Source organism: Oncorhynchus kisutch, linkage group LG17 (assembly GCF_002021735.2).
Source record: "Oncorhynchus kisutch isolate 150728-3 linkage group LG17, Okis_V2, whole genome shotgun sequence".
NCBI classification, from domain to species: Eukaryota; Metazoa; Chordata; class Actinopteri; order Salmoniformes; family Salmonidae; genus Oncorhynchus; species Oncorhynchus kisutch.
Window position 1 is genome coordinate 36,325,680 of NC_034190.2, and position 22,889 is coordinate 36,348,568.

The 22,889-nt window shown below is 45.4% G+C and overlaps 1 protein-coding gene across 1 annotated transcript in view; it reads right to left on the bottom strand.

Moving 5' to 3' along the window:
- LOC109908468 (ephrin type-A receptor 7) overlaps nt 1-22,889 on the bottom strand; it is a 175,572-nt gene that overhangs the window by 130,381 nt on the left and 22,302 nt on the right. Inside the window, exons 2-3 of the mRNA XM_031793291.1 lie at nt 6,599-6,663; nt 345-1,017 (exon numbers count right to left, since the gene is read on the bottom strand). Coding sequence (XP_031649151.1) covers nt 345-1,017; nt 6,599-6,663 — 738 coding nt within the window. The remainder of the gene's footprint in view (nt 1-344; nt 1,018-6,598; nt 6,664-22,889) is intronic.

The window sequence follows — 22,889 nt, forward strand, 5'->3', positions numbered from 1 at the left end:
ATATTACAAATGCTGTCTTGTTGAATACAATGACTACCTGAGGACAGTGCAGTGCCTGACTCATCCTATTCATAAAATCGTTTCACCCACTTCCCTTCAATGTTGCCTGCCTCAAACATGATTACAGGTTGTCGATGAAATGTCTCCAACAGCCAGACAGAACTGGTTCAGGTCAAAAACAGAACATTTCTGCACGGTGATTACCACAAAAACAAAGTCCCCTGCCCCGCATTTGTTTCCACCCTCCATACATCAGTCACTCTTTTCTTCTATCGTTCCCTCACTCACTTTACATAACTCCTTCCATCCTTCCATCCATCCATCCATCCCGCATTTTTTCTTACCTTCACAGCTGCTGTGACCCTCCTCGTAACCCGCTGAACAGCTGCACTTCCCGATGGGCACCAGCCACTCCCCCTCAGCGCTGCAGTGCATCCTGGGAGGGCTGTCCGTGTCAACCTCAGAGTTGTTGACGCAGGCTCCCCTGACTTCCACGAGTGTGGCGAACGCTGCCTCCGCAACCGTATCAGAAAACACAGCCAGGTTCTGCACCGTGGCCAGGCAGCGCTTGTAGTACACCCGCACCGCCACCAGGGCCACGCATGCCCCCACATCCTGGAACGCCAGGTGGAACCCTTTCCGGTTCAGGTGTCCGATCTCCCGCACCTCCGTGTTGAGCTTCATCTTCCTCTCGCCCAGGTCGCCCTGCGTGAAGCTCTCATCAGCGGCGATGGTGTCAATCTTGGTGTAGCGTTCCTCGCGGGTCACCCGGCCCAGGTCTTTGTCCGACTCCACGTAGAGCAGGTTGAAGGTCTCCTTGCAGGTGCCTGCCACGCCCGGGATGCTGTTGCAGTCGCGTAGCGTGAACTGCAGCTCCACGAAGATGCGCTGGCCGCCGCGCCGCGCCACCCAGCCCGTCTGCAGCCAGTTGTTCTGCAGCGCCGGCTCCATCACGTTACACACCTGGTAGGTCCTGATGGGCTTGTACTTCTCATCCACGCCACTGATCTCCTCCCACTGGGGAGATGGTGAGGAAAGGGATAGAGGGATGAGAGAGGAAGAGAGATATTTAGAGAGGGTGAGAGTTAACCTTTTTGGGATAGGGGGCAGCATTTTCACTTTTGGATGGATAGCGTGCCCAGAGTGAACTGCCTCCTACGCTGTCCCAGATGCTAATTATTATTAGCATATTAGTATTAGATAGAAAACTCTGAAGTTTCTGAAACTGTTTGAATGATGTCTGTGAGTATAACAGAACTCATATGGCAGGCGAAAACCTGAGAAAAATTCAACCAGGATGTGGGATATTTGAGGTTTGTAGTTTTTCAAAGCTTGGCCTACCGAATACAGTGTCTATGGAGTCAAGTTGCACTTCCTACGGCTTCCACTAGATGTCAACCGTCTTTAGAAACTGGTTTGAGGATTCTACTATAAAGGAGGGGCTCATGAGACCTGTTTGAGTCAGTGGTCTGGCAGAGTGTCTCAGGTTCGTGACGCGCGCTCCCGACAGAGGTAGCTCTTGTTCCAGTGCTTTTCTTCAGACATAGGAATTCTCCGGTTGGAAGCTTATTGATGTTTTATGTTAAAAACATCCTAAAGATTGATTCCATACATCGTTTGACTTGTTTTCTACAACCTGTAACGGAACCTTTTGGGTTTATGTCTGGACGAAGTGCTCGCTCCTCATGAAGATGGATTACTGGGCTGAACCCGCTAACAACGAGTGGCTATTTGGACATAAATGAACTTTATGGAACAAATCAGTCATTTATTGTCGAACTGGGAGTCCTGGGAGTGCCTTCTGAGGAAGATCAAAGGTAAGTGAATATTTAGAGTGTTATTTCTAACTTCTGTTGGCCCAAATGGCGGATATTTCTCTGGCTGGATTGGGCTTTTTTTTTTTATCTGACACAGCGGGCGCTTTAAGGAGATGTCTATCTTTAATTCTGTGAATAACAGTTGTATCTTTTATCAATGTTTATTATGAGTATTTCTGCAAAATCACCGGATGTTTTGGAATCAAAACATTACTGCACGTAACACGCCAATGTAAACAGAGTTTTGGATATAAATATGCACATTATCGAACAAAACATACATGTATTGTGTAACATATGAGTGTCATCTGATGAAGATCAAAGGTTAATGATTAATTTGATCTATATTTCTGCTTTTTGTGACTCCTATCTTTGGCTGGAAAATGGCTGTGTGTTTTTTAGACTTGGCTATGACCTAACATAATCATATGTTGTGATTTTCGCTGTAAAGCATTTTAATTGTTTTAATCAGACACGATGGGTAGATTAACAAGATGTTTGTCTTTCATTTGCTGTATTGGACTTGTTAATGTGTGAAAGTTATATATTTCTAAAAAATACTTTTGAATTTCACGCGCTGCCTTTTCAGCGGGATGTTGTCGAGAAAGGATAAAGGGGGATTGAGGAGCCAGAAAAAAAACTACAACTAAAATAAGAGACCGACAGAGACAGAGAAATATATACAGTTGAAGTCGGAAGTTTACATACACTTATGTTGGAGTCATTAAAACTTGTTTTTCAACCACTCCACAAATGTCTTGTTAACAAACTATAGTGTTGGCAAGTCAGTTAGGACATCTACTTTGTGCACGATACAAGTATGTTTTCCAACAATTGTTTACAGACAGACTATTTCACTTATAATTCACTGCATCACAATTCCAGTGGGTCAGAAGTTTAAATACACTAGTAGCCTAGTGGTTAGAGCGTTGGACTAGTAACCGAAAGGTTGCAAGTTCAAATCCCCGAGCTGACAAGGTACAAATCTGTCGTTCTGCCCCTAAACAGGCAGTTAACCCACTGTTCCTAGGCTGTCATTGAAAATAAGAATTTGTTCTTAACTGACTTCCCTAGTTAAATAAATAAAAATTATGGCTTTAGAAGCTTCTGATAGGCTAATTGACATCATTTGAGTCAATTGGAGGTGTACCTGTGGATGTATTTAAAGGCCTACCTTCAAACTCAGTGCTTCTTTGCTTGACATCATGGGAAAATCTAAAGAAATCAGCCAAGACCTCAGATAAAAAATAGTAGCCCTACACAAGTCTGGTTCATCCTTGGGAGCAATTTCCTGAAGGTGCCAAGTTCATCTGTACAAACAATAGTACGCAAGTATAAACACCACGGGACCATGCAGCCATCATACCGCTCAGGAAGGAGGCGCGTTCTGTCTTCTAGAGATGAACGTACTTTGGTGCGAAAAGTGCAAATCAATCCCAGAACAACAGCAAAGGAACCTGTGAAGATGCTGGAGGAAACAGGTACAAAAGTATCTATATCCACAGTAAAACAAGTCCTATAATCGACATAATCTTAAAGGCCGCTCAGCAAGGAAGAAGCCACTGCTCCAAAACCTCCATAAAAAAAGCCAAACTACGGTTTGCAACTGCACATTGCACATGGGACCAAGATCGTACATTTTGGAGAAATGTCATCTGGTCTGATGAAACAAAAATAGAACTGTTTGTCCATAATGACCATCGTTATGTTTGGAGGAAAAAGGGGGAGGCTTGCAAGCTGAAGAACAACATCCCAACCGTGACGCACAGGGGTGGCAGCATCATGTTGTGGGGGTGCTTTGCTACAGGAGGGACTGGTGTACTTCACAAAATAGATGGCATCATGAGGTAGGAATATTATGTGGATATATTGAAAGAACATCTCAAGACATCAGTCAGGAACTTAAAGCTTGGTGGAAAATGGCTCTTCCAAATGGACAATGACGCCAAGCATACTTCCAAAGTTGTGGCAAAATGGCTTAAGGACAAGAAAGTCAATGTATTGGAGTGGCCATCACAAAGCCCTGACCTCAATCCTATAGGACATTTGTGGGCAGAACTGAAAAAGCGTGTGTGAGCAAGGAGGCCTACAAACCTTTACTCAGTTACACCAGCTCTGTCAGGAGGAGCGGGCCAAAATTCACCCAACTTATTGTGGGAAGCTTGTGGAAGGCTACCCAAAACATTTGACCCAAGTTAAACAATTTAAAGGCAACGCTACCAAATACTAATTGAGTGTGTGTAAAACTTCTGACCCACCCAATGTGATGAAATAAATAAAAGCTGAAATAAAATCATTCCCTCTACTATTATCCTGACATTTCACATTCTTAAAATAAAGCGGTGATCCTAACAGACATAAGACAGGGAATTTTTACTAGGATTAAATGTCAGGAATTGTGAAAAACTGAGTTTAAATGCATTTGGCTAAGATGTATGTAAACTTCCGTCTTCAACTGTGTATACATTGGGACGTCCTACAGTTGACCCACAACAAATTGGGAGTTGTTGTGGGTCAACTGTATGACATTATCATCCAGACAGAGGGTAAATATCATGTGTGGGTTTGTGCCTGCAGAGACTGGCACTAGGGTTCTGTACTCGTGAAGCAAGAGAAAGACTAAATGATCCTCCAGAGTGTGTGTTAATGTGCCTCCACTCTCCACAGACAAACCACACATGATATTGAGGAGCAAATGAGCCCCCAGTGTGTGTGTGCACGTGCCTCCCTCTCCCACAATAGAGAGACAAGACAACAGAGAGAAAGACAAACTACAGTGGCGGGGGCCTCCACAGAGACTATAGAGCTGTAAAGCAGCTCACAGCTGCCCACTGACACTATGGGGAGGGAAAATGCAAATGGCTGCCACGTCCAGAATTAACTGGGTAAATAAAGAACAGATTGCAGGAGACGTGCCCACATGGCCGTCATCATTTTGGACTGCAGGTAAAACCGACTCACCGTGTGTGCTGAGTGAGCAACGCTGCAGCTCTGCTAAACGCCCTAGTGGGACTGCATTAGCTAGCCAAACAACTGAACATGTTGAAATATATTATCGAAAAATGCCCTTCTGTATTGTGTAATGTTTAATTGATATCACAAGAGTCAGGACATGTTCCTGGTTAGGTCACAGGGTCACAAACTCCTGGCTATGTATTCATTAAGGTTCTCATAGTAGGAGTGCTGATCTAGGATCAGTTTTGCCTTATACATCACAAATGAATAAGAACCGAGATGCTTTGGGAACATGTGCCTATGCTGAAGGGCTATGCTCCTCACACCACTCTGCCTCCCACCATTTTGGGCACATTCACGGTTTCATCGGCACACACAAATACATAGCCTGTGTATCACACCTAGGTGTAGGAAATATAGGAAGTGTTCAATTAGTTTCGGTAAAGAAATATTATGTTTAAGTCTGACTTATACCAATTGACCATTTTAAGGATGGATATGGAGATTGCCTTTTACATTGACAAACCAGCCAATTTGGTAATGGTATGGTCCTGGGTGCTGCTAAGTCTATGGTGACAGACTCAACATGATTCAGAATGTGTGTGTGTGTGTGTGTGTGTGTGTGTGTGTGTGTGTGTGTGTGTGGGCGATGACTTCAGTGGAACTGTATCCATCCATTGACTAAGTCTAGCTTCCACATGTTGATTTATAGCAGCAACATTGGACTGGGGTAGTTTATCTAAGCCTTGGTCTTGTGGTTTGCTGACAGACAACAAGTTACGAAAGACTGCTGCACTGCAATGACTTGAAAACACACGCTTCACATACTTCAGCAGTCTGGCTGAAGTATATGAATTGGACAAGTCCATTCATTTCCACTTCAAAATTTGAAGCCCCATCGATTCATAAAAGAGCATAATAAATCATTCACAGTCTTATAGTTCAGCGACAAAACGTATGAGTGGAAGATAAATGATAGCCAGTGACTTCAAAAACCACTTCGTCTTCAGTGATTCTTAAAAACGTTCCTCCACCGAGTATTATTTATCTTCCAGTCACTCATAAGTTAGCGTGCGGTTTTTACAAGCCAAATCGATAGAGGGGACAATTTATGTGGCTGTGTGTGTGTGTGGCTGTGTGTGTGTGTGTGTGTCTCTGGCGGTGGGTGCAGTGACATCCTGTCCAGGATTAGGACATCGATTAGCGTGAAGTGACGAGCTCTGCTCTGTTTGGTTCAGGGAGGGGTGAGCGAGGGGAAGGGAGGAGGAGGACAGGGGCAGAGAGGTGGGGACAGCTGTCCACTCACAGTCTGTTTGGGCAGAGTGCTCCCTGGAACTATACCCACTGAGGTCAGGGGACCCGCTCTCAGTTCGAGCTAGAAGCAAGCTGAACTACTCCATGGCACAAAGAGCTAGGCCATATTGTGATAAATTGATGCGATAACGATAAACCCGAACGATAAGTTCAGAACATTAATGTGCACCACACTTGTCCTTTCAACTACTACTAGTTTGATGGCTGTAGCCATCCATTGTCCCATTAACAATGACCATTATTAGCAAACTTATTTCATGCTTAAAACTTCACATTTCGATAGTATAGACTAGTTATCGCAATGAAAGGTATCAGTAAAATGCCTGCGGTAAGTCAGTGTCGATCATTTCTGGTTTATCGTCCCAGCTGTAGTGTAGATGTACACTGACAGACAGACACACACCTTTTCAGATATGCATGGTCGCATGCATTCAAACATGCACGCGAACAAACTCACAGAAACACACACGAACATGTACATTCAAAAGTATACAACAGGCTGGTACACTCACGCCATTGGAGGGGTGCGACGTCCAACCGAGCTCTGCCTGAGTTTCTTTTGAGTTCAGCAGGACCACTGAAAGAAAGAACAGAAAAGATAGCGGGAGAACAGCATTAGGTTAGTCGAAGTCAAACGTCGTTACATTTCGCCAGTCTGCCTCAAGCACCACTCGTCATCTCATGGTCTCAATACATCAGACATTTCGGTCAGTAAGCAGACACTCGCATCCAGAGCGACTTACAGATGCACCTCTACTCCAATAGCTAGGTGAGACAACCCCATATCACAGTCAGACTGAGCTAACAAGGTGAAACTCTGTTGATGTGCCCTTGAGCAAGGCACTTAACCCTCATTTTCTACAGAGGCGTCGTGCTACTATGGCTGACCCTGTAAAACACCACATTTCACTGCACCTGTCTGGTGTATGTGACAATAAAACCTACATTTTTCCTCAATAAAGTAGTTCAGCCTAGTCACTAGTCTTGATTACATGCATTACATCACCAGTATTAGGGCTGGGCGGTATACCCTAATATACAATATATGGGTATTGATGCACCAATCGGTTTGGGTTTTTACTTGACCTTCTAGAATGGTATTTGAATGTTTGGCTTGTTAAACGTGATATGCCATGTGTAACGTCCATTTGTATAGTTTACGCTGCTACTTGAGTCATCCCTCTCTCTCCCTCCACCTCTCCATCCCTCCCTCCCTCCCTAGTCCCACCCCGTCACTCAAGGAGTGCATTTGTTGTTGCTCTTCCAGACACCCAGCGTTCAGTCTGCATGGGCAATGCAGCACATGCAACAATGTTGATGACTACGATGCGGTTTCCACTTCGCTTATTATAGGGTCCCCTAGGAAACACTGACCAACACTTTGATTCCTACCCTGTAACAATAACTCCTCCCCAGCAATTTAATTTGTCGTCATGTCAAAAAACACTGTATTCCAAGTGTAGAATTAGAACAATCTATATTGTTTGCCGTGATTCCAACTGTACGCACGATTCCAACTAAAATCAGTTGCAATATATGTTAAACATAAGTTCTAGATTTTTTTTGCCCATAACGTGCAGCCCTAAATGACAGTGTGGAAATGATCTCAGATGAGTGCAGGAAATTGATACAAATTCAGTTTTTTGGGGGTGGGTGGGTTTGATTATGCATTGAAATCCCTAGGGTCACGCACTACTCATAAAGCGAATGTAGAACTTTTTATAAAGAGGTAATAGCCACTGTAGTTGAGATTTACTCTTGGACATAACTTTAGAACATAAACCTACATACTAGCCATTAGAGGAAAATGAGATGATTACACACTTGAATATCTGCACTTAAAGTAATAACACCCCACATTATATTTGGGGATTTGCCTAATCTCAAAAGTGCCACCATCGCATAATATTTCCAAATGATAAAACATATTTTCGTAAGTGCATTGATACCATCTGTTCAGGAATTAAGCTTGTAGGACAACATGTTTTTATCCTGGAACTTTAAAAACACAGCAGCTACTAGAAAACAAGCCAGGGCATAAGGACACAAAAGGGTATTTGAGTCTCGAGAACAGCTAGAGCGGTGGTTCAGCACCCTAGAGTAGGGCTGCCCAACCCTCTTTCTGGAGATCTACTGTCCTGTAGGTTTTCAGTCCAACCCTAATTTAGCAGATCTGATTCAGCAAGTTAAGGTCTTGTTGAGCAGCTAATAAGTAGAATCAGGTGTGTTATATTAGGGTTGGACTCCAGGAAGAGGGTTGGGCAGCCCTGGCCTAGAGCAATTGCTGCAGCTTCGAAGCCTTGGACAGCACATTCTCAGCCATGACAACCTACATACAGCAGAACTGCTTTTCAGGACCTTGGACAGCTCTTCTACAGTAGCCATCTAACATTTAGGCAGTCTGACTACTGCAACTTCAGTTTTGGTCCGATTTTTCAGAACCTTGGACAGTGCATCTACAATATTAATAATGGATGACAGATAGCAACCTTGGTGCATCCAAGCCTTTTCACTGATACTTTAGAACATTGGACAGCAGCACTTCCATAAAAACCCACTGATATTTCGCAACCTTTGATGGGGGCGCTTGCATAATGTGCCATGTCAGCACCTTGGACAGCGCTTAAAGTTTTAAAAGTAACACGCCATCCTTGGAGAGATCTTTTTTTCAAACTGGTATTGTTCTCCCCTTTTACACAACAGAGAGTCCTGGGCCTGGCTGTGCGTCACTGATAACACATGGCCGTTTAGAGCAGCATTAGAAAAGAGAGGGGGACAGAGAGAGAGAGAGAGAGAGAGAATGAAAGAAAGCGTAAAGGGATCAGAATGACACTTGCCAGAGAGAATGAGAGAGAGAGAGAGACTAAATAAAGAGAGCAAAGGCATCTGAAAGCAGCAGTCAGTCAGTCAGTAGTGCGGACAGAAAGTCAGTGCTCTGATCATAATAAGTAATAGGAATGATCACACCCTAGTTAGACATACTAATGGGCCTTTAGAGGAGGTGTGAGAGAGAGAGAGAACTACACATGCTTCTCTTTGTGGCTAATGACTAATGTATTGGCCGTGACCAATATCAACAGCTAAACACAGATTTCCAGGGGGTCATTTTATATATTTGCCTATCGTTTGGTTTAGGACAATGTGGATATTCGAGTCAAGCCATGTTTCTTAATTTTGTGGTTTCGATTCAATGAGGCTGGCTAGTGTCCTTCAAAAGAGGATATGATGAAAGTGAACCAGTCAACAGAGACAGTTATGATAGGAGAACGCATTACACAACATCAGGTCACCTGTACTATGTCACTTGATCAGAGGATTTATGACATCGTATGAAACTCTTTGGAGTCAGTGAAAAACACTGCTAATCTACCTTTGATGGCAATTTGACTAAGCAGCAAAGCAAGGAGCATACGGTCGTTAGCCTAACTTTTTATTCTACACTGTCGATTTCAAGAGGGCAGTGATGCCTATGACTTTGACGGAAGTCCTTTGTTGAAGCCCCATATTTCTCAGAGTGAAGGGGAATTGTCCTCTCCTCTAGCAGCAGCAGTGATGAGCCAGGCAGCCCTGGCATCCAATAGAAGGGCATTTAGTGCTAAACACACAAATGAACTGGAGAGTCCTTGTTCCATCTAACTAGTAAGTGCCACTCTCGCTCTCCTCATCCTGAAAGGCACTTGTGCCTCATTCTATCGTTTAAATTGAGTTATTCGGCTTTGCTGACACTGAATTCATATCCCTACGTTGCTAACGGGTGAAGACAAAGGGATGGAGGGAGGGAAGAGAGGGAAGACAGACAGCTGTATGGAGGGATTATACTAATAGGCCATTGTTCAATGAATACTCTGAAGGCAAATTTTATCCCACAAATGGTTCCTATTGCATGCAGGGGCAGTACTGTTAGCATGGCAGTATGAGCGTGTGCAAAAGGGTGAACTTGTTTCTTTGTGTTGCAGTTTACTAAGCGATAGTGTGTGTGTTGCTCGCCTTTCATTTCGATACAGACGTGAGAGCCAAAGACTGAAGAGTGTACGACAGCGTGTTTTATCTGAAAGGAGTGAGAGCAGCAGCAACGAAGCAGACTAAGCTGGTGCCAGTGCTAGTCTCCTTACACACACACACACACACACACACACACGCACAAATAATAATTCCCCTCCCGAATCACAGTGAAAGGGAGAATTATGAAATGAGCCCCATAAAGTTCAATAGAGAGGATTATCTACATTGTTCCAGTGTCCTCCCTGCAACCCCAAGCAACTTATCAGGCTACAGTCACACCAACAGGTCTGGGGCTCAGCGAGAGAGGAGACTGGGATAGGCAGGCCACTGACCCAGGGGGAGATCTATTGTCCACACATTATCCCTCTAATACGACGACACTAAGAGGGAGACGGAGGGAAAGGGAGGAGGGCAGAGAGGGGAGAGAAAGGGAGGAGGGCAGAGAGTGGAGAGAAAGGGAGGAGGGCAGAGAGTGGAGAGAACGGGAGGAGGGCGGAGAGTGGAGAGAACGGGAGGAGGGCGGAGAGTGGAGAGAACGGGAGGAGGGCGGAGAGTGGAGAGAACGGGAGGAGGGCGGAGAGTGGAGAGAACGGGAGGAGGGCGGAGAGTGGAGAGAACGGGAGGAGGGCGGAGAGAACAGGAGGAGGGCGGAGAGAACAGGAGGAGGGCGGAGAGTGGAGAGGGGAGATGGAGGGAAAGAGAGGAGGTCGGAGAGGGGAGAGAAAGGGAGGAGGGCAGAGAGTGGAGAGAACAGGAGGAGGGCGGAGAGTGGAGAGGGGAGATGGAGGGAAAGAGAGGAGGTCGGAGAGGGGAGATATACAAATGCACATACAGCTACATGAGCACAAACAAAATCAGATGAGTGTAAAATACAAACAGAAGACACACACACACACACACACACAGGACTTTTCTACCATTGGGCCAATCCAAACAGTGTAAATTATTTTAGCGGTACTGATTTTGTTATTATGTTAGAGCAAAAGAACACAGCATTAGCCATGGTAAAATGCATATAATTGCAGGAATATAAAACTGCAAAAATGTCACTCAGCTCCATGGGAGAGTTTTTTTTAATTGCAGGAAATTAGCTTAAAATGCAAACAATGTTGCTACGCCTCTAAAATGTTCTAAAATGAAGCCACACCAGCGGGCAGACCGTTGGCACACCTTGCCACACCTCCCTGCCACCTAAGCCCCTTTTTGATTGAAAAAAGAAAACCCTGCACACACAACTATGGGCAACAGTCGGTCCCCTCCGGAGTGTCAGTACAGGTTCCAGAACAGACCCTGGCTCTGCCTTTTACAGCATCATGAAACTTTCAGCGCCAATATTGGAGTCTAAGGAGCACTGCCTTTTCTCTATGATGCTCCTCCATCCCTCCCCCACCCACCCACCTCAGTGTGTTAACTACAAAATGAGCGCAAGCACTACGTAGCCAGGAGGCTTTGTCATGGCAACACACTTGAGTTCCGCTGGGTTGCTGCTAGGTTAATTGAGTCCCATCTCTTTTTCCACATTCATTCCAACTCACGAGTCTTGGACCATCTCTCCATCCTTGTCCCTCGCTCCCTCTCACCCCTTTCTCTCTGGACTGTTTTCCACATGACAGTATATGACAGGTGGTTGGGTGGCTGGCAGCAGCCGCGAATGAGAGGCACTGTTTGTGGCTAGGAGAGGAACCCACCACCCCGTCAGAGAATAGAGAGAGAGTCGCAGCCTTACCTTTCCTGACAGCTCTGAATGCAGTCCTGGACCCGTATTCCCAAAGTGTCTCTGAGTAGGAGAGCTGATCTAGGTTCACATTCATTATGATCTAAAAGGTGAGTAACTGATCCTGAATCAGCATGCCAACTCTGAGAAGTGTTAAGAATAGGACTGGGGAAAAAATGCAGCAAATGTCTAAGCAGAAATAGTCTCTTTTCCCTTTTTGAAAAACAGATGTTTTTTTCCCTTTGGGAGGGGAATTCTTAAAAGGGAAGTAATTGAATGTCTGGAGGTGATTCAGTCAGGGAAGCGAGGAGGAGAGGGGTGCCAGGTTTAATTTCTGGGATAACCTCTAGGAGACAGCCTCCCATGTATCTATGGATGGACTCCATTATAAACCAGAGCCGTGCCCCTGTGCCAGGGCGCCCAGAACTAATATGGGGGGGGGGGGGGGGCACACTAAGGTGGCAACTTGGGTAGAACGCAGACTGTCTAAATCATCCGCAGTGCTGTTGGAGACTATGAGGAGTCCAGCATGGTCTTCAATGTTCTAAACTGAGTTTAAAATGTCCGTTACAGATTATAATGGCCAATAGATGTACATTCCCACAGAGTTAGTAGGAGAGAGATCCAGACAGAGATGTATCCAGTCTAGTGTAGTAATGACCTGGCTTCAGAGGGAAGACAGGGAGTCCCAGAGGGGAGGGATGCCCCTGGCTCTGGCTAGGTGCTCTGAGGCACTGGATGTGCTTACATAACAGAGAGAGAGAGAGGAATGATGAGAGAACGAGAGAGAGGGAGAGAGAACGAGAGAGAGGGAGAGAGAACGAGAGAGAGGGAGAGAGAACGAGAGAGAGGGAGAGAGAACGAGAGAGAGGGAGAGAGAACGAGAGAGAGCGCAGAACTTTGAGTGCTACTGGGGTAATGGATAGACATGGGAGAAAAAGTGCAGAGGCGAAGGTTAACCTATAAAATATTGCATATTTGATGCATCGCATGGGTATGAAGAGAGATGCATTCTGACATGTCTGCAGTGCAGAGGGCACAAATGCATACAACTGCGGCACATTTCGGCCCACATGTTGAGGCGGTGCCCATAAGTACCCATGTGCAAACCACCCCCCCCCCCAAAAAAAAAAAACAGTGTATGAAAACGAGTCGTCTCTCGTTGAATGACCACAAAGACTGGCGTCCTAATACACACACAAAACGGTTAGGAACCATTTCAGCTGGGAAACACGCGGACGCCTTCAGGCTCCCTTGTCGCAGTGCCAACCGGGAGACTTAACCTTTTTGTTCTGGGTGTCCCGTTTGTTGTTTGCAACAAGGCAGCAGCATAGCGTTGCGGTGGCGAATGTTGGGGCAGCTTTTTCTGGATGAGAGGACCCGATAACCCTTTCAGATGACTGCTGCATTATTGAGGCTGTATCGCTGGTGTGGTGCCTTCCATTTCCATACAGGCCCAGCCGAGCAGAATGATGCATTATTTAACCGGACGGAGAGGCAGCATGTTCCGATGCTATTGGAGGAGGAGAGGAGAACGCAGGCTGCTAGCTTCTCAGAGAGAGAGAGTGTGTTTGTCTTTTAGGGTCGGTCGGTAGTGTGTGACACCCGTACTCTCTTAATCACCCGTTTCCCCTCATTTTCATGCTCACCTTTGTACCCTCGCTTACCCTCTCTGCGTCTCCCCTTCACCCCCTACCCTCTCCCTCTACCCCAGTTCTCTATTCTTCCTCGCTCTCCCCCCCTCTTGCTAACCCCCCCCCCCCCCCCCCCTGCCCTCCCTCACTAACTTCCTCCCCCATTTTCCTCCCCTGTAACGCTCTCCTCTCCCTTATTAATGATGAGTCAAGAGTGCAGAGTGGTTACATAAGTGAAACCAGCTCCAAGCTTTGTGCTGACTTTGTTTTCCATCTCGTTCAATTTAAGAATCCACTTTAGATTAAATTAGACCGTCTCTACCTACCCCCCCCCCCCACACACTCTTTCCCCCTCCTCTGTTCACAGACAGCTGACTGAATAGCACCTGCAACCCTGCTCAAGTCAAGGTTCAGACAGACAGGACATAATTCCAATAAAAAGCTTTGTACAACTTTTTCCTGCTTATTCGGGTCAGCAGCAATTCTGCACCTGGGATACAATCCAACCACAATCCACCGGGATACAATCCACCCACCCAGCCTACATATTAAACTAATGCAAATGCTCATATTACTCTCACACACACTTTTATTTCATTATTCTTTCAGAGCAGCCTTCACGGACAGTAGAAGCAGCCTTCACGGACAGTAGAAGCAGCCTTCACGGACAGTAGAAGCAGACTGCTGCTGCATGTGCTGCTATGATGTGCGGCTCAAAAGGAAACAAAGGCACCAGCCAATACAGGGCTTCCCATTACAACCCATAGAGGGAGAGAGGGTTAGGATAGAGGATGGGAGGGAGGGGGAAAAGGATATGGAGAAAAGAGGTACAGGAAGAACAAATGGGTGGATGTGAGGGAGGTGGGGAGAGGGTGAGGTGGGGGAGACGGAGGGAGTCCGAACAAACGAAACTAATACACCGAGGAGCAAAGGCAAACTATGTCCACAAATCGATTGAGACAAGCCGGACGGGCCCTGGACTTACATCAACTCTTCTTCTTCTCCTCCTCCTCATCACAGGTCATGTCCTTGCCTGTCTACAGAGGGGGGGGGCATGATCGGATGCATTGATCTTCATTCCATTGATGAACGATGGCAAGGGGGACGAACGCCGATAGGAAGTGCGGAGGCGTGCGGCGAGGGAGTCATCAGTCAATACGCAGCACTGCGACCAGCCCGGGTCAATAGGGCTGACAGCCAATCAATCAATAGGAAACATAACTAGCCCCGGTGTAGAAAGACAGCTGGACGAGTCGATAGGCTAGAAAAGCCATCGGTCTGCGTTAAAACAAGTCTGTGTAAAATGTAGTGAAGGACAATGACGGGAGCAGGGCTCTAAATACATAACACACACGCGAGTGATGCTCGGCTCTAGAGACAGAACAAATCAGATGAGCTCAGCAGTGTAATGGTAGACGCAGAGGGTGAGTGTGTGTGTGTGTGTGTGTGGGCGCGTGTGAGTGTAGTCTCAGAACCCCTCAACACCCCGGGTGCTGTTGGCCAGATGGACGTATTCACCCCTCCGTCACAGGAGACTCCACTGATCAACTCCACTGTGGACTGACTCAACGAGATCAGAGTGAAGCCTCATCAGCACAAACGTTCCAGGAGAATAAAGACTAGGAGACAGTCCCTCCAGGACAGGACTGTATTCATTCCACAACGACAACATGGAAAAGGGAAGTGTGTCCAAAGTCCAAGAAGAATTTTTTTTTATTTTTTTTTATTTCACCTTTATTTAACCAGGTAGGCTAGTTGAGAACAAGTTCTCATTTGCAACTGCGACCTGGCCAAGATAAAGCATAGCAGTGTGAGCATACAACAAAGAGTTACACATGGAGTAAACAATTAACAAGTCAATAACACAGTAGAAAACGAAGGGGGGGTCTATATACAATGTGTGCAAAAGGCATGAGGAGGTAGGCAAATAATTACAATTTTGCAGATTAACACTGGAGTGATAAAAGATCAGATGGTCATGTACATCATTCTGCTCGGCTGGGCCTGTATGGAAATGGAAGAATCACCACAACACACCAATCGTAGATGCCTACCACTCAAACAACTGCACGTAAAACACACCAACACACACAAGGGAGTCGAGGCAAAAAAATAAAATCATTTGAGCGATTCAATTTCCGGTTGGGTTGGAACCTCAAACAGCACGTCAGTAATTAATGGAATCAAAGCGCTTGTCTAATGAGAGATAAGGCACTCTACCACCGACTGAGGACTCTCTGCCTCCCTCCAGGCAAACAAGCCGACACACACACACACACACACACACACACACACACACACACACACACACACACACACACACATAATCCCCAGGGAGGCACCAAGTTTTCGCACCATTGACTGTCAACACCCACAAATCCTGGTTGTGCGGATAGTCTCATTTCATTTCTCCGTCAATTGTTCATTTGCTTATCTGAGGCCAGATAATGGAACGATATTCATTTCGGTAATATTGCTCAAAATAGCTCATTTCTCCTACTTATGCAAAGGTCTCAACATGTATGCCTGCATTACTAAGTGTCTGCTAAGTTGCAGAAATATTCCATTCTCAGGTACTTTTGTACAACTTTTTAAGCCAGTAGTTCTGAAAGTAGCGCTCACGAGCCAAAAGTGCCCCCCCCCCTGAAAAAGGCTTAATACGGCACAAAATGTGCAGATCCGTGCCCCAGGTTATTGCTCCCTCTCTCACGCAGCGGTGTGTGTGTGTGTGTGTGTGTGTGATCCACTCATTCTGCTCATAGATTACACATGTAGCCACACGTCCAGCCCCCAAAGCGGGAGGTTTCAAGAAAATACTTTGTATTGGCCAAAGTTCTGGAGCAGGCTGGTTCAGGCTGGTTCAAGGGAAGGCTCCAACAGCGGTTCCAGTAGCTCTGTTGGTTGGAGTGTAGTGCTGGTAATGCCAAGGTTGTGGGCTTTATTCCCACACAGGCCACAAATACTATACGGACTAGCCTCCGTGCTCATAGTAAGAGGCTTCAGATCAAATTAACTGCCAAATGACCACAATAACACCTTCCACGGAGTCAGCGGCACACGAAGTCACTCTCACACACTCCTACTTGCCACTTGTGAAATGCCTGCGCACCCTAGAGACACACATTAACACAACGGCTCAGATGACAGCGACGAGTAGATTCTGTTTCCTCCGAGTCCACCACATTCATGGACAAAACTGTCATAGCTACTCCAGATGGCCTGGATAATTATAGTCATGTCGACATGCTTGTTTTCTGATCACTTATACAGTACATTTCCATACGAGGAACGGAACAGCGGCATGAAATATCATTGCTGCCATTCTGTTCGACATATATGAGCCAAGTCAACAGTCACATTTTGTATTATGTACTTTGCTATACCTAGGGAGCCATTTCCCACCCCCACATTGGGGTATATTTCTATAGAACTGTACATTCAACCTGTTGTTATATTCCTATAAGACAAACAGAATGGCCCTAGTATTTTACCTTCTTACGGCTCCTATGTTCTTTACCACATCACCTCTCCACTATATGTAAATTAACTTCCTCTATAGGTCACAGGTCAGTCCCAACAGCATGATCATTTCAAGGGCACTGGTTGACTTCCTGGCCCCGTAGGGGTTAAGGGTCAGGTGTGGCTGCCCTCCAATGCCCTCCTGACAACTCCTATTGACCCGTCGTTATCCAGGGGTCAGAGGTCAACCACCACCGAGGGGCTCTACCGTTGATGCCAGGGTTTGTGTTGACCAAAATCGACAAACATAGGAAGCAAATGAGAACACCTGAAAGGGATGTAGGGGCTTTAGTAATGCATGTGTGCATCTCACTGGTAATGCCTCATGCATATAACGCAGCTCGTTGATTAACATATGCACCAGCTTGTTTTCAGCATAGCAGAGAACGCCATGGTCCTCTGCCTAAAGGCTCTTACGCGAATCTCCATCCCTGGGCCAAATAGAGTGAATGGGTCATTTGAGTACGCCTCTATTGTAGGTACCTATTACAGTATACATGGATAAGAGAGAGTGACTAAGACCAGGCCAGGCCTGCTAGGTGGCTGTGTGTGTGTGTGTGTGTGTCTGGCATCAGACACATTGCCAGTCTATGGCGCATTCAAAATGTCAACCATGTCATTTAGAGCCAATTACCAGGGGAGAGAGAGAGAGAGAGAGAGACCACAATGAGGACGGATGAGTCGACATTCTATTTCTAGGCTTTAATACAGCCCTCCGATGTTGTGGTCTGAATGAGGAGGGAGGGGCTCTTGTGCAATCACAGCAGGCTGGCTCCTTTTCAGATCTTTCTATCAGATGCAGACAAACGGAGTTGGGAATGAACGTTGTAGATTCCAAAAAAGGCCTGACCCAAAGTCCTGTGGCTTAGTCAGTAGAGCATGGCACTTACAAAGCCAAGAGTTCTGGGTTTATTTCCAGCTGGGGCCACCCATACAAAGAAATGGAGCCAATTTGACGGGACGGAGCATAAAATGTGAACACGTATGCGCGAAAGAAGTGTAAAAGCAATGCCGCCTATGCATCAGCCAACGTCACGACCGATTTGTCACATCGAAACAAATCCATTTCATGCAGAGCAGTTTTCGCCTCAACCTACATATGGATATCTACTGTGATAGTACAATAGATATTGATACCGTAGAAGGTAAACTCAATAAAGATGGATTGGGAGGCGGCTTCACTCTAACCCAGGCATACATGTATGACACGTTGGTTTGCTCTGAAGGCCCTTCATCTGCCAGAATGATCTTATGGTCATGTATATCTGCTGGGTATATCAGAGAGAATGGAGGGAAGGTCAGTGACTACGGCGGCATCAGAGCTCATTCTGTGGCAATATGGCATCACTAAAGAAATATGTGCATATTAAATTCCCCTGGCAGCCACGAAAAATAAAAGGGAAAGATCGAGAGATAGGGGGGGTGAGAAGGAAAGAGAGAGGGAGCGAGCGATGTGCCAGGAGGAGAGGAAAAGAGAGAGCAAGCGAGAAAGAGAGGGGGCTGGAGAGAGGGACCAGGAGAGAAAGAGAGGGGGCTGGAGAGAGGAACCAGGAGAGAAAGAGAGGCACATCTCCACATACTGTCGAAACAGGCAGATTGGAATGCAAGGCTTGCCTCAGAGCGCCTCTATAAATACAGAAGAGGGAAAAACAGGAGGCAATTTCAGACGACACCAAACACACGCATGATTGAGAGAGAATTAAAATGCAAATGCAACACTTCAATTTTTTCCCACAGATTTCAGCCTGCAGATAACGGTACCCGTTTCCTTGTTGTTGTAAAGTGGAGAAGTGTGTGTGTGTGTGTGTGTGTGTGCACGTGAGGGTGTGTGCTTGCCGGCTCACACACAGGGTTGACATGAAGCAAAGCAAGCAAGCATGCGACGGGGGTTGCTGTAGACAGATGAGAGTACAGTAGACTTCTAGGCTGGATTCCAATCCAAATCTCCCCTGGCTGCTACAACTTCCTCCCAGATCTGCAAGATCAGGATGCTTCAAGTTAGAAGGCAATATTTGAGGGCAGTGGGAGAAGTACTGGAACCCAGCCTGAACTTTAACTAAGCACTTCGTCTCATCTTGTGTTGGACGAAACGGCCCGGTTGGCTTATTGTGCTGAAGCGTTTCCTGCGGAGGGTGTAGGGTTTTGTGGTGGGGCGTGTTGACAAGAGGAATCATGTTCTGTGTTCAGCCCAGCGGAGGACACGTTTCAGAGCGCACGGGGCACTCTTCTGTGGCTGAGTGAGAGAGAGAGCGAGAGACTATTCATTCAGAGCGCAGGGCTCTGACCAACGAGGAGAGGTGGATACACATGGACTTGTTAACATATTCACTATCAACTTTTAGCCACTGTCGTTATGCTTTTTTTTAAATATTAAACTTTTGGACATTTTTCCTTCTCCCTGGCAGTTGTAGTGTAACAATGGCAGGTAGGCCTAGTGGTTAGAACGTTGGGCCAGTAACCGAAAGGTTGCTAGATCGAATCCCCGAGCTGACAAGGTAAAACATCTGTCGTTCTGCCCCGAACAAGGCAGTTAAACCCCCTGTTCCTAGGTCGTCATTGTAAGAATGTGTTCTTAACTGACTTGCCTAGTTAAATAACGGTTGAATAAAAAATAAAATAAACAAAAGAGGGAGTGAGAGAAAGTGGAAGAAAGGGGGGGGGGGGGGTCTGAGGTAATGAATGGATGTGGATGGTACTGGTCCTGTGACTCAGTCTCAGAGTGCTGGTGTGTGTGTGTGTGTGTGTGTGTTGTGGTCCTCCTCTGAAGGCCCGTGAAGCCACACTAAACACTGCTCATTCACACACAAACATGGCTGCATTAGCATCACAGGCTGCTGGATCAGAAAACCTGGGGCTACTGAACGTCTTCAACTCTGGAGCATTTACCACAGAGTGGGGATACAAACATGTCGTTATGTGTTCAGTAGCCCCAGGTTTTCTGAGGTTACTTTCTCTGAAACACACAGATACGCTCCCTCTCTCAATTCAATTCAATTCGCTTTATTGGCATGACATAACAATGTACATATTGCCAAAGCTTATTTTGGATATTTACAATATAAAAAATAAATAAAAATGAGAATCAAAATTGTCAACAGGACAACAGTAACCAAGGGTCAAAATAACCATACATTCAACAGTAAGCATACAGTAGAGTACATGTGCAGGTTGATTGTTCTGTCAGACACTGTCCCTCAATTTATGGCAGGTAGCAATGTAGTGCGCTGCCAACCCACAGCTCTCTGCATCCTCTCCCAACATGACGGGTAGACTATCCTCGTCAGAGAGGTCTTTGAAACCTTGAATAAGGGTTTCATTGCAGGGCTTGGTAATGATATGAGATGTTGGAGATGTTTCCAAAACTGAATTGTTCTTTTTTGAGTTGTTATTATTAGTGGATATTGGCCTAATTCTGCCCTGCATGCATTGTTTGTAGTTTTCCTCTGAACATGTAGGAGAATCTGACAGAACTCTGCATGCAGGGTTTCAATGGGGTTTGTCCCATTTGATGAAATCTTGTTTTGCAAGTGGACCCCACACCTCACTGCCATAAATTGCAATTGGTTCAATGACATATTCAATTAGTTTTAGCCAAATTTTAATAGATATTTCAATTTGAATTAGCTTTTTAATGGAGTAGAATGCCCTGCGTGCGTTCTCTCTCAACTCATTCACTGCCTCATTAAGGTGTCCAGTTGAGCTTATTTTTAAACCTCAGTAATTGTAGGGTGTACAGTACTCTATATATTTTGTACCAATTGAGAACTTGTCTAATTCCCTGAGATCTGGATCTTCTCTGGAAAATAAATATTTTAGTATGTTTGGGCCCAGGCCCAGCAGTACTGCTCTAGCAGGTCCAGGCTCTGCTGTAGGCCAAGTGCTGTGGTTGACAGCAGGCATAGGTCATCTGCGAAGAGTAGGCATTTAACTTCTGAATTGTGGAGACTAACACCAGGGGCTGAGGAATTTTCTAGAATAGTGGCCAATTCGTTGATGTAAATATTGAAGAGTGCAGGACTCAGATTGCAACCCTGGCGAAGACCCAGCCCCTGGTTAAAGAATTCTGTTATTTTCTTAACAATTTTAATGCTGCACGTATTGCCAGTATACATTGATTTAATTATGTCATATGTTTTACCCCCTACACCACTTTCAATAACTTTTGTAGAACAGTCCTGTATGCCAAATAGAATCAAATGCTTTTTGGAAGTCGATAAAGCAACCATATATTTTGGTATTATTTTGGTGGACATGTTTATCTATCAGGGTGTGTAGGGTGTAAATATGATCAGTTGTGCGACGTTTTGGTATAAATCCAATTAGGCTTTTACTCAAGACATTGTGCTTGAATATATTTATAATACTACAGAAAACCTTCCCCAGGTTACTGTTCACACAAATGCCTCTAATTGTTAGGGTCAAATTTGTCTCCATTATTAAAGATTGGGGTTATGAGTCCTTGATTCCAGATGTCAGGGAAATAACCTACACTCAGGATCAGATTAAACAGTTATTATATTGCCAAATTAAAAATGTTAATATTGCCAATTTAAATCATTTAGGATGCCATCAGGTCCACATGCCTTTTTACATTTGAGAGCCTGAAGTTTCTTATAGAGCTCCTGGTCAGTAATTGGGGAGTCCAATGGATTTTGATTGTCCTTTATAGCTTGTTCTAATCCATTCAACTTCATGAATTTGCCGTTGTTCTGCGTTTGTGTCAATTTGAGCGGTGTTGTAGAGTGTTTTAAAATGGGTCGTCCATATGTCACCATTTTGTATCGCTAATTCCTATTGTTTTGATTTTTTTATTTTCCAATTTTGCCAGAAGTTGTGTGTGTTTATGGACTCCTCAATTAGTGTCAGCTGCTTGCTGTTGTACTGTGTTTCTTTGGTTCTGAGTGTTATGTTTATAGTTTTAAAGTCTCACAGTAATGAAGGCGTAATTCACCATTATTTGGGTCTCTGTGCTTTTGGTTGGATAGTGTTCTAAGTTCATTCCTTAAAATGTTACAATCTGCATCAAACCAGTTGTCATTTGCAGCCTTTTTTTAAAATCAATTTCAATTGTGCTTCTTTTGCCGTTTGCCTGAATATATAGTTGATGTTTTGTGTCTCTCTCCACTCTGATGCCTGCCAACCTGGCAGAATGTCAATGGCTCCTCTCAGAGTGTGTTGTCTGTCATTGTGTATGGGGTGGAGGAGTGGGCTTTGTTAATGTTGAATTACCACTCCACTGCCTTTGTGGCGGGCTAATGGGCTGCGGCTCTGAAGGTCAACTCAAGGAGACTCCAACTTGAGACAAAATAACTCCAACGGGGAGAAAAGAATTCACTAGGCAGAAGAGGTCTGCGTGGGTGTTAAAGGGATACTTTGGGATTTTGGCAATGAAGCCCTTTATAAAACATCCCAGTCAGATGATCTCGTGGATACCATTTTTATGTCTTTGAAGGAAGTTGCTAACTAGCGTTAGAACAATGACTGGAAGGCTATGGTAACCGTTAGCATGGTGTCCATGAGTTCATCCAACTAGGGGAAGTTGATAAAGGGCCTTATTGACAAAAATCTCAAAGTATCCCTTTAAAAGACAAGACAGAGAGAGGGCGAGTATGCCAGACACACACAGACAGGTGGGGGCGAGAGATCCAGAGAGAACTCAGAGGAAGTGTGCCTGTAGAACTACTGTGTGTTGTCATGTCTTTGCACAATTCCGCATGCACATTTTATGTACAGGGAGAGTGTGGGTGTGCAAGTCCTCTCCCATCCTGGCTGTGATGGTCATGGCAGTAGTATTGGTGACTGAAGGGAGGAGAGGAGCTGGCACTTCCTGCGTTGGCCCCATCTGCCCAGGAGAGACGAGCAGCCACCTCACCCTCTGACCATCTGACCACACATTACATCCCTACCCCTCAGTGCACCACACACAATCTACAG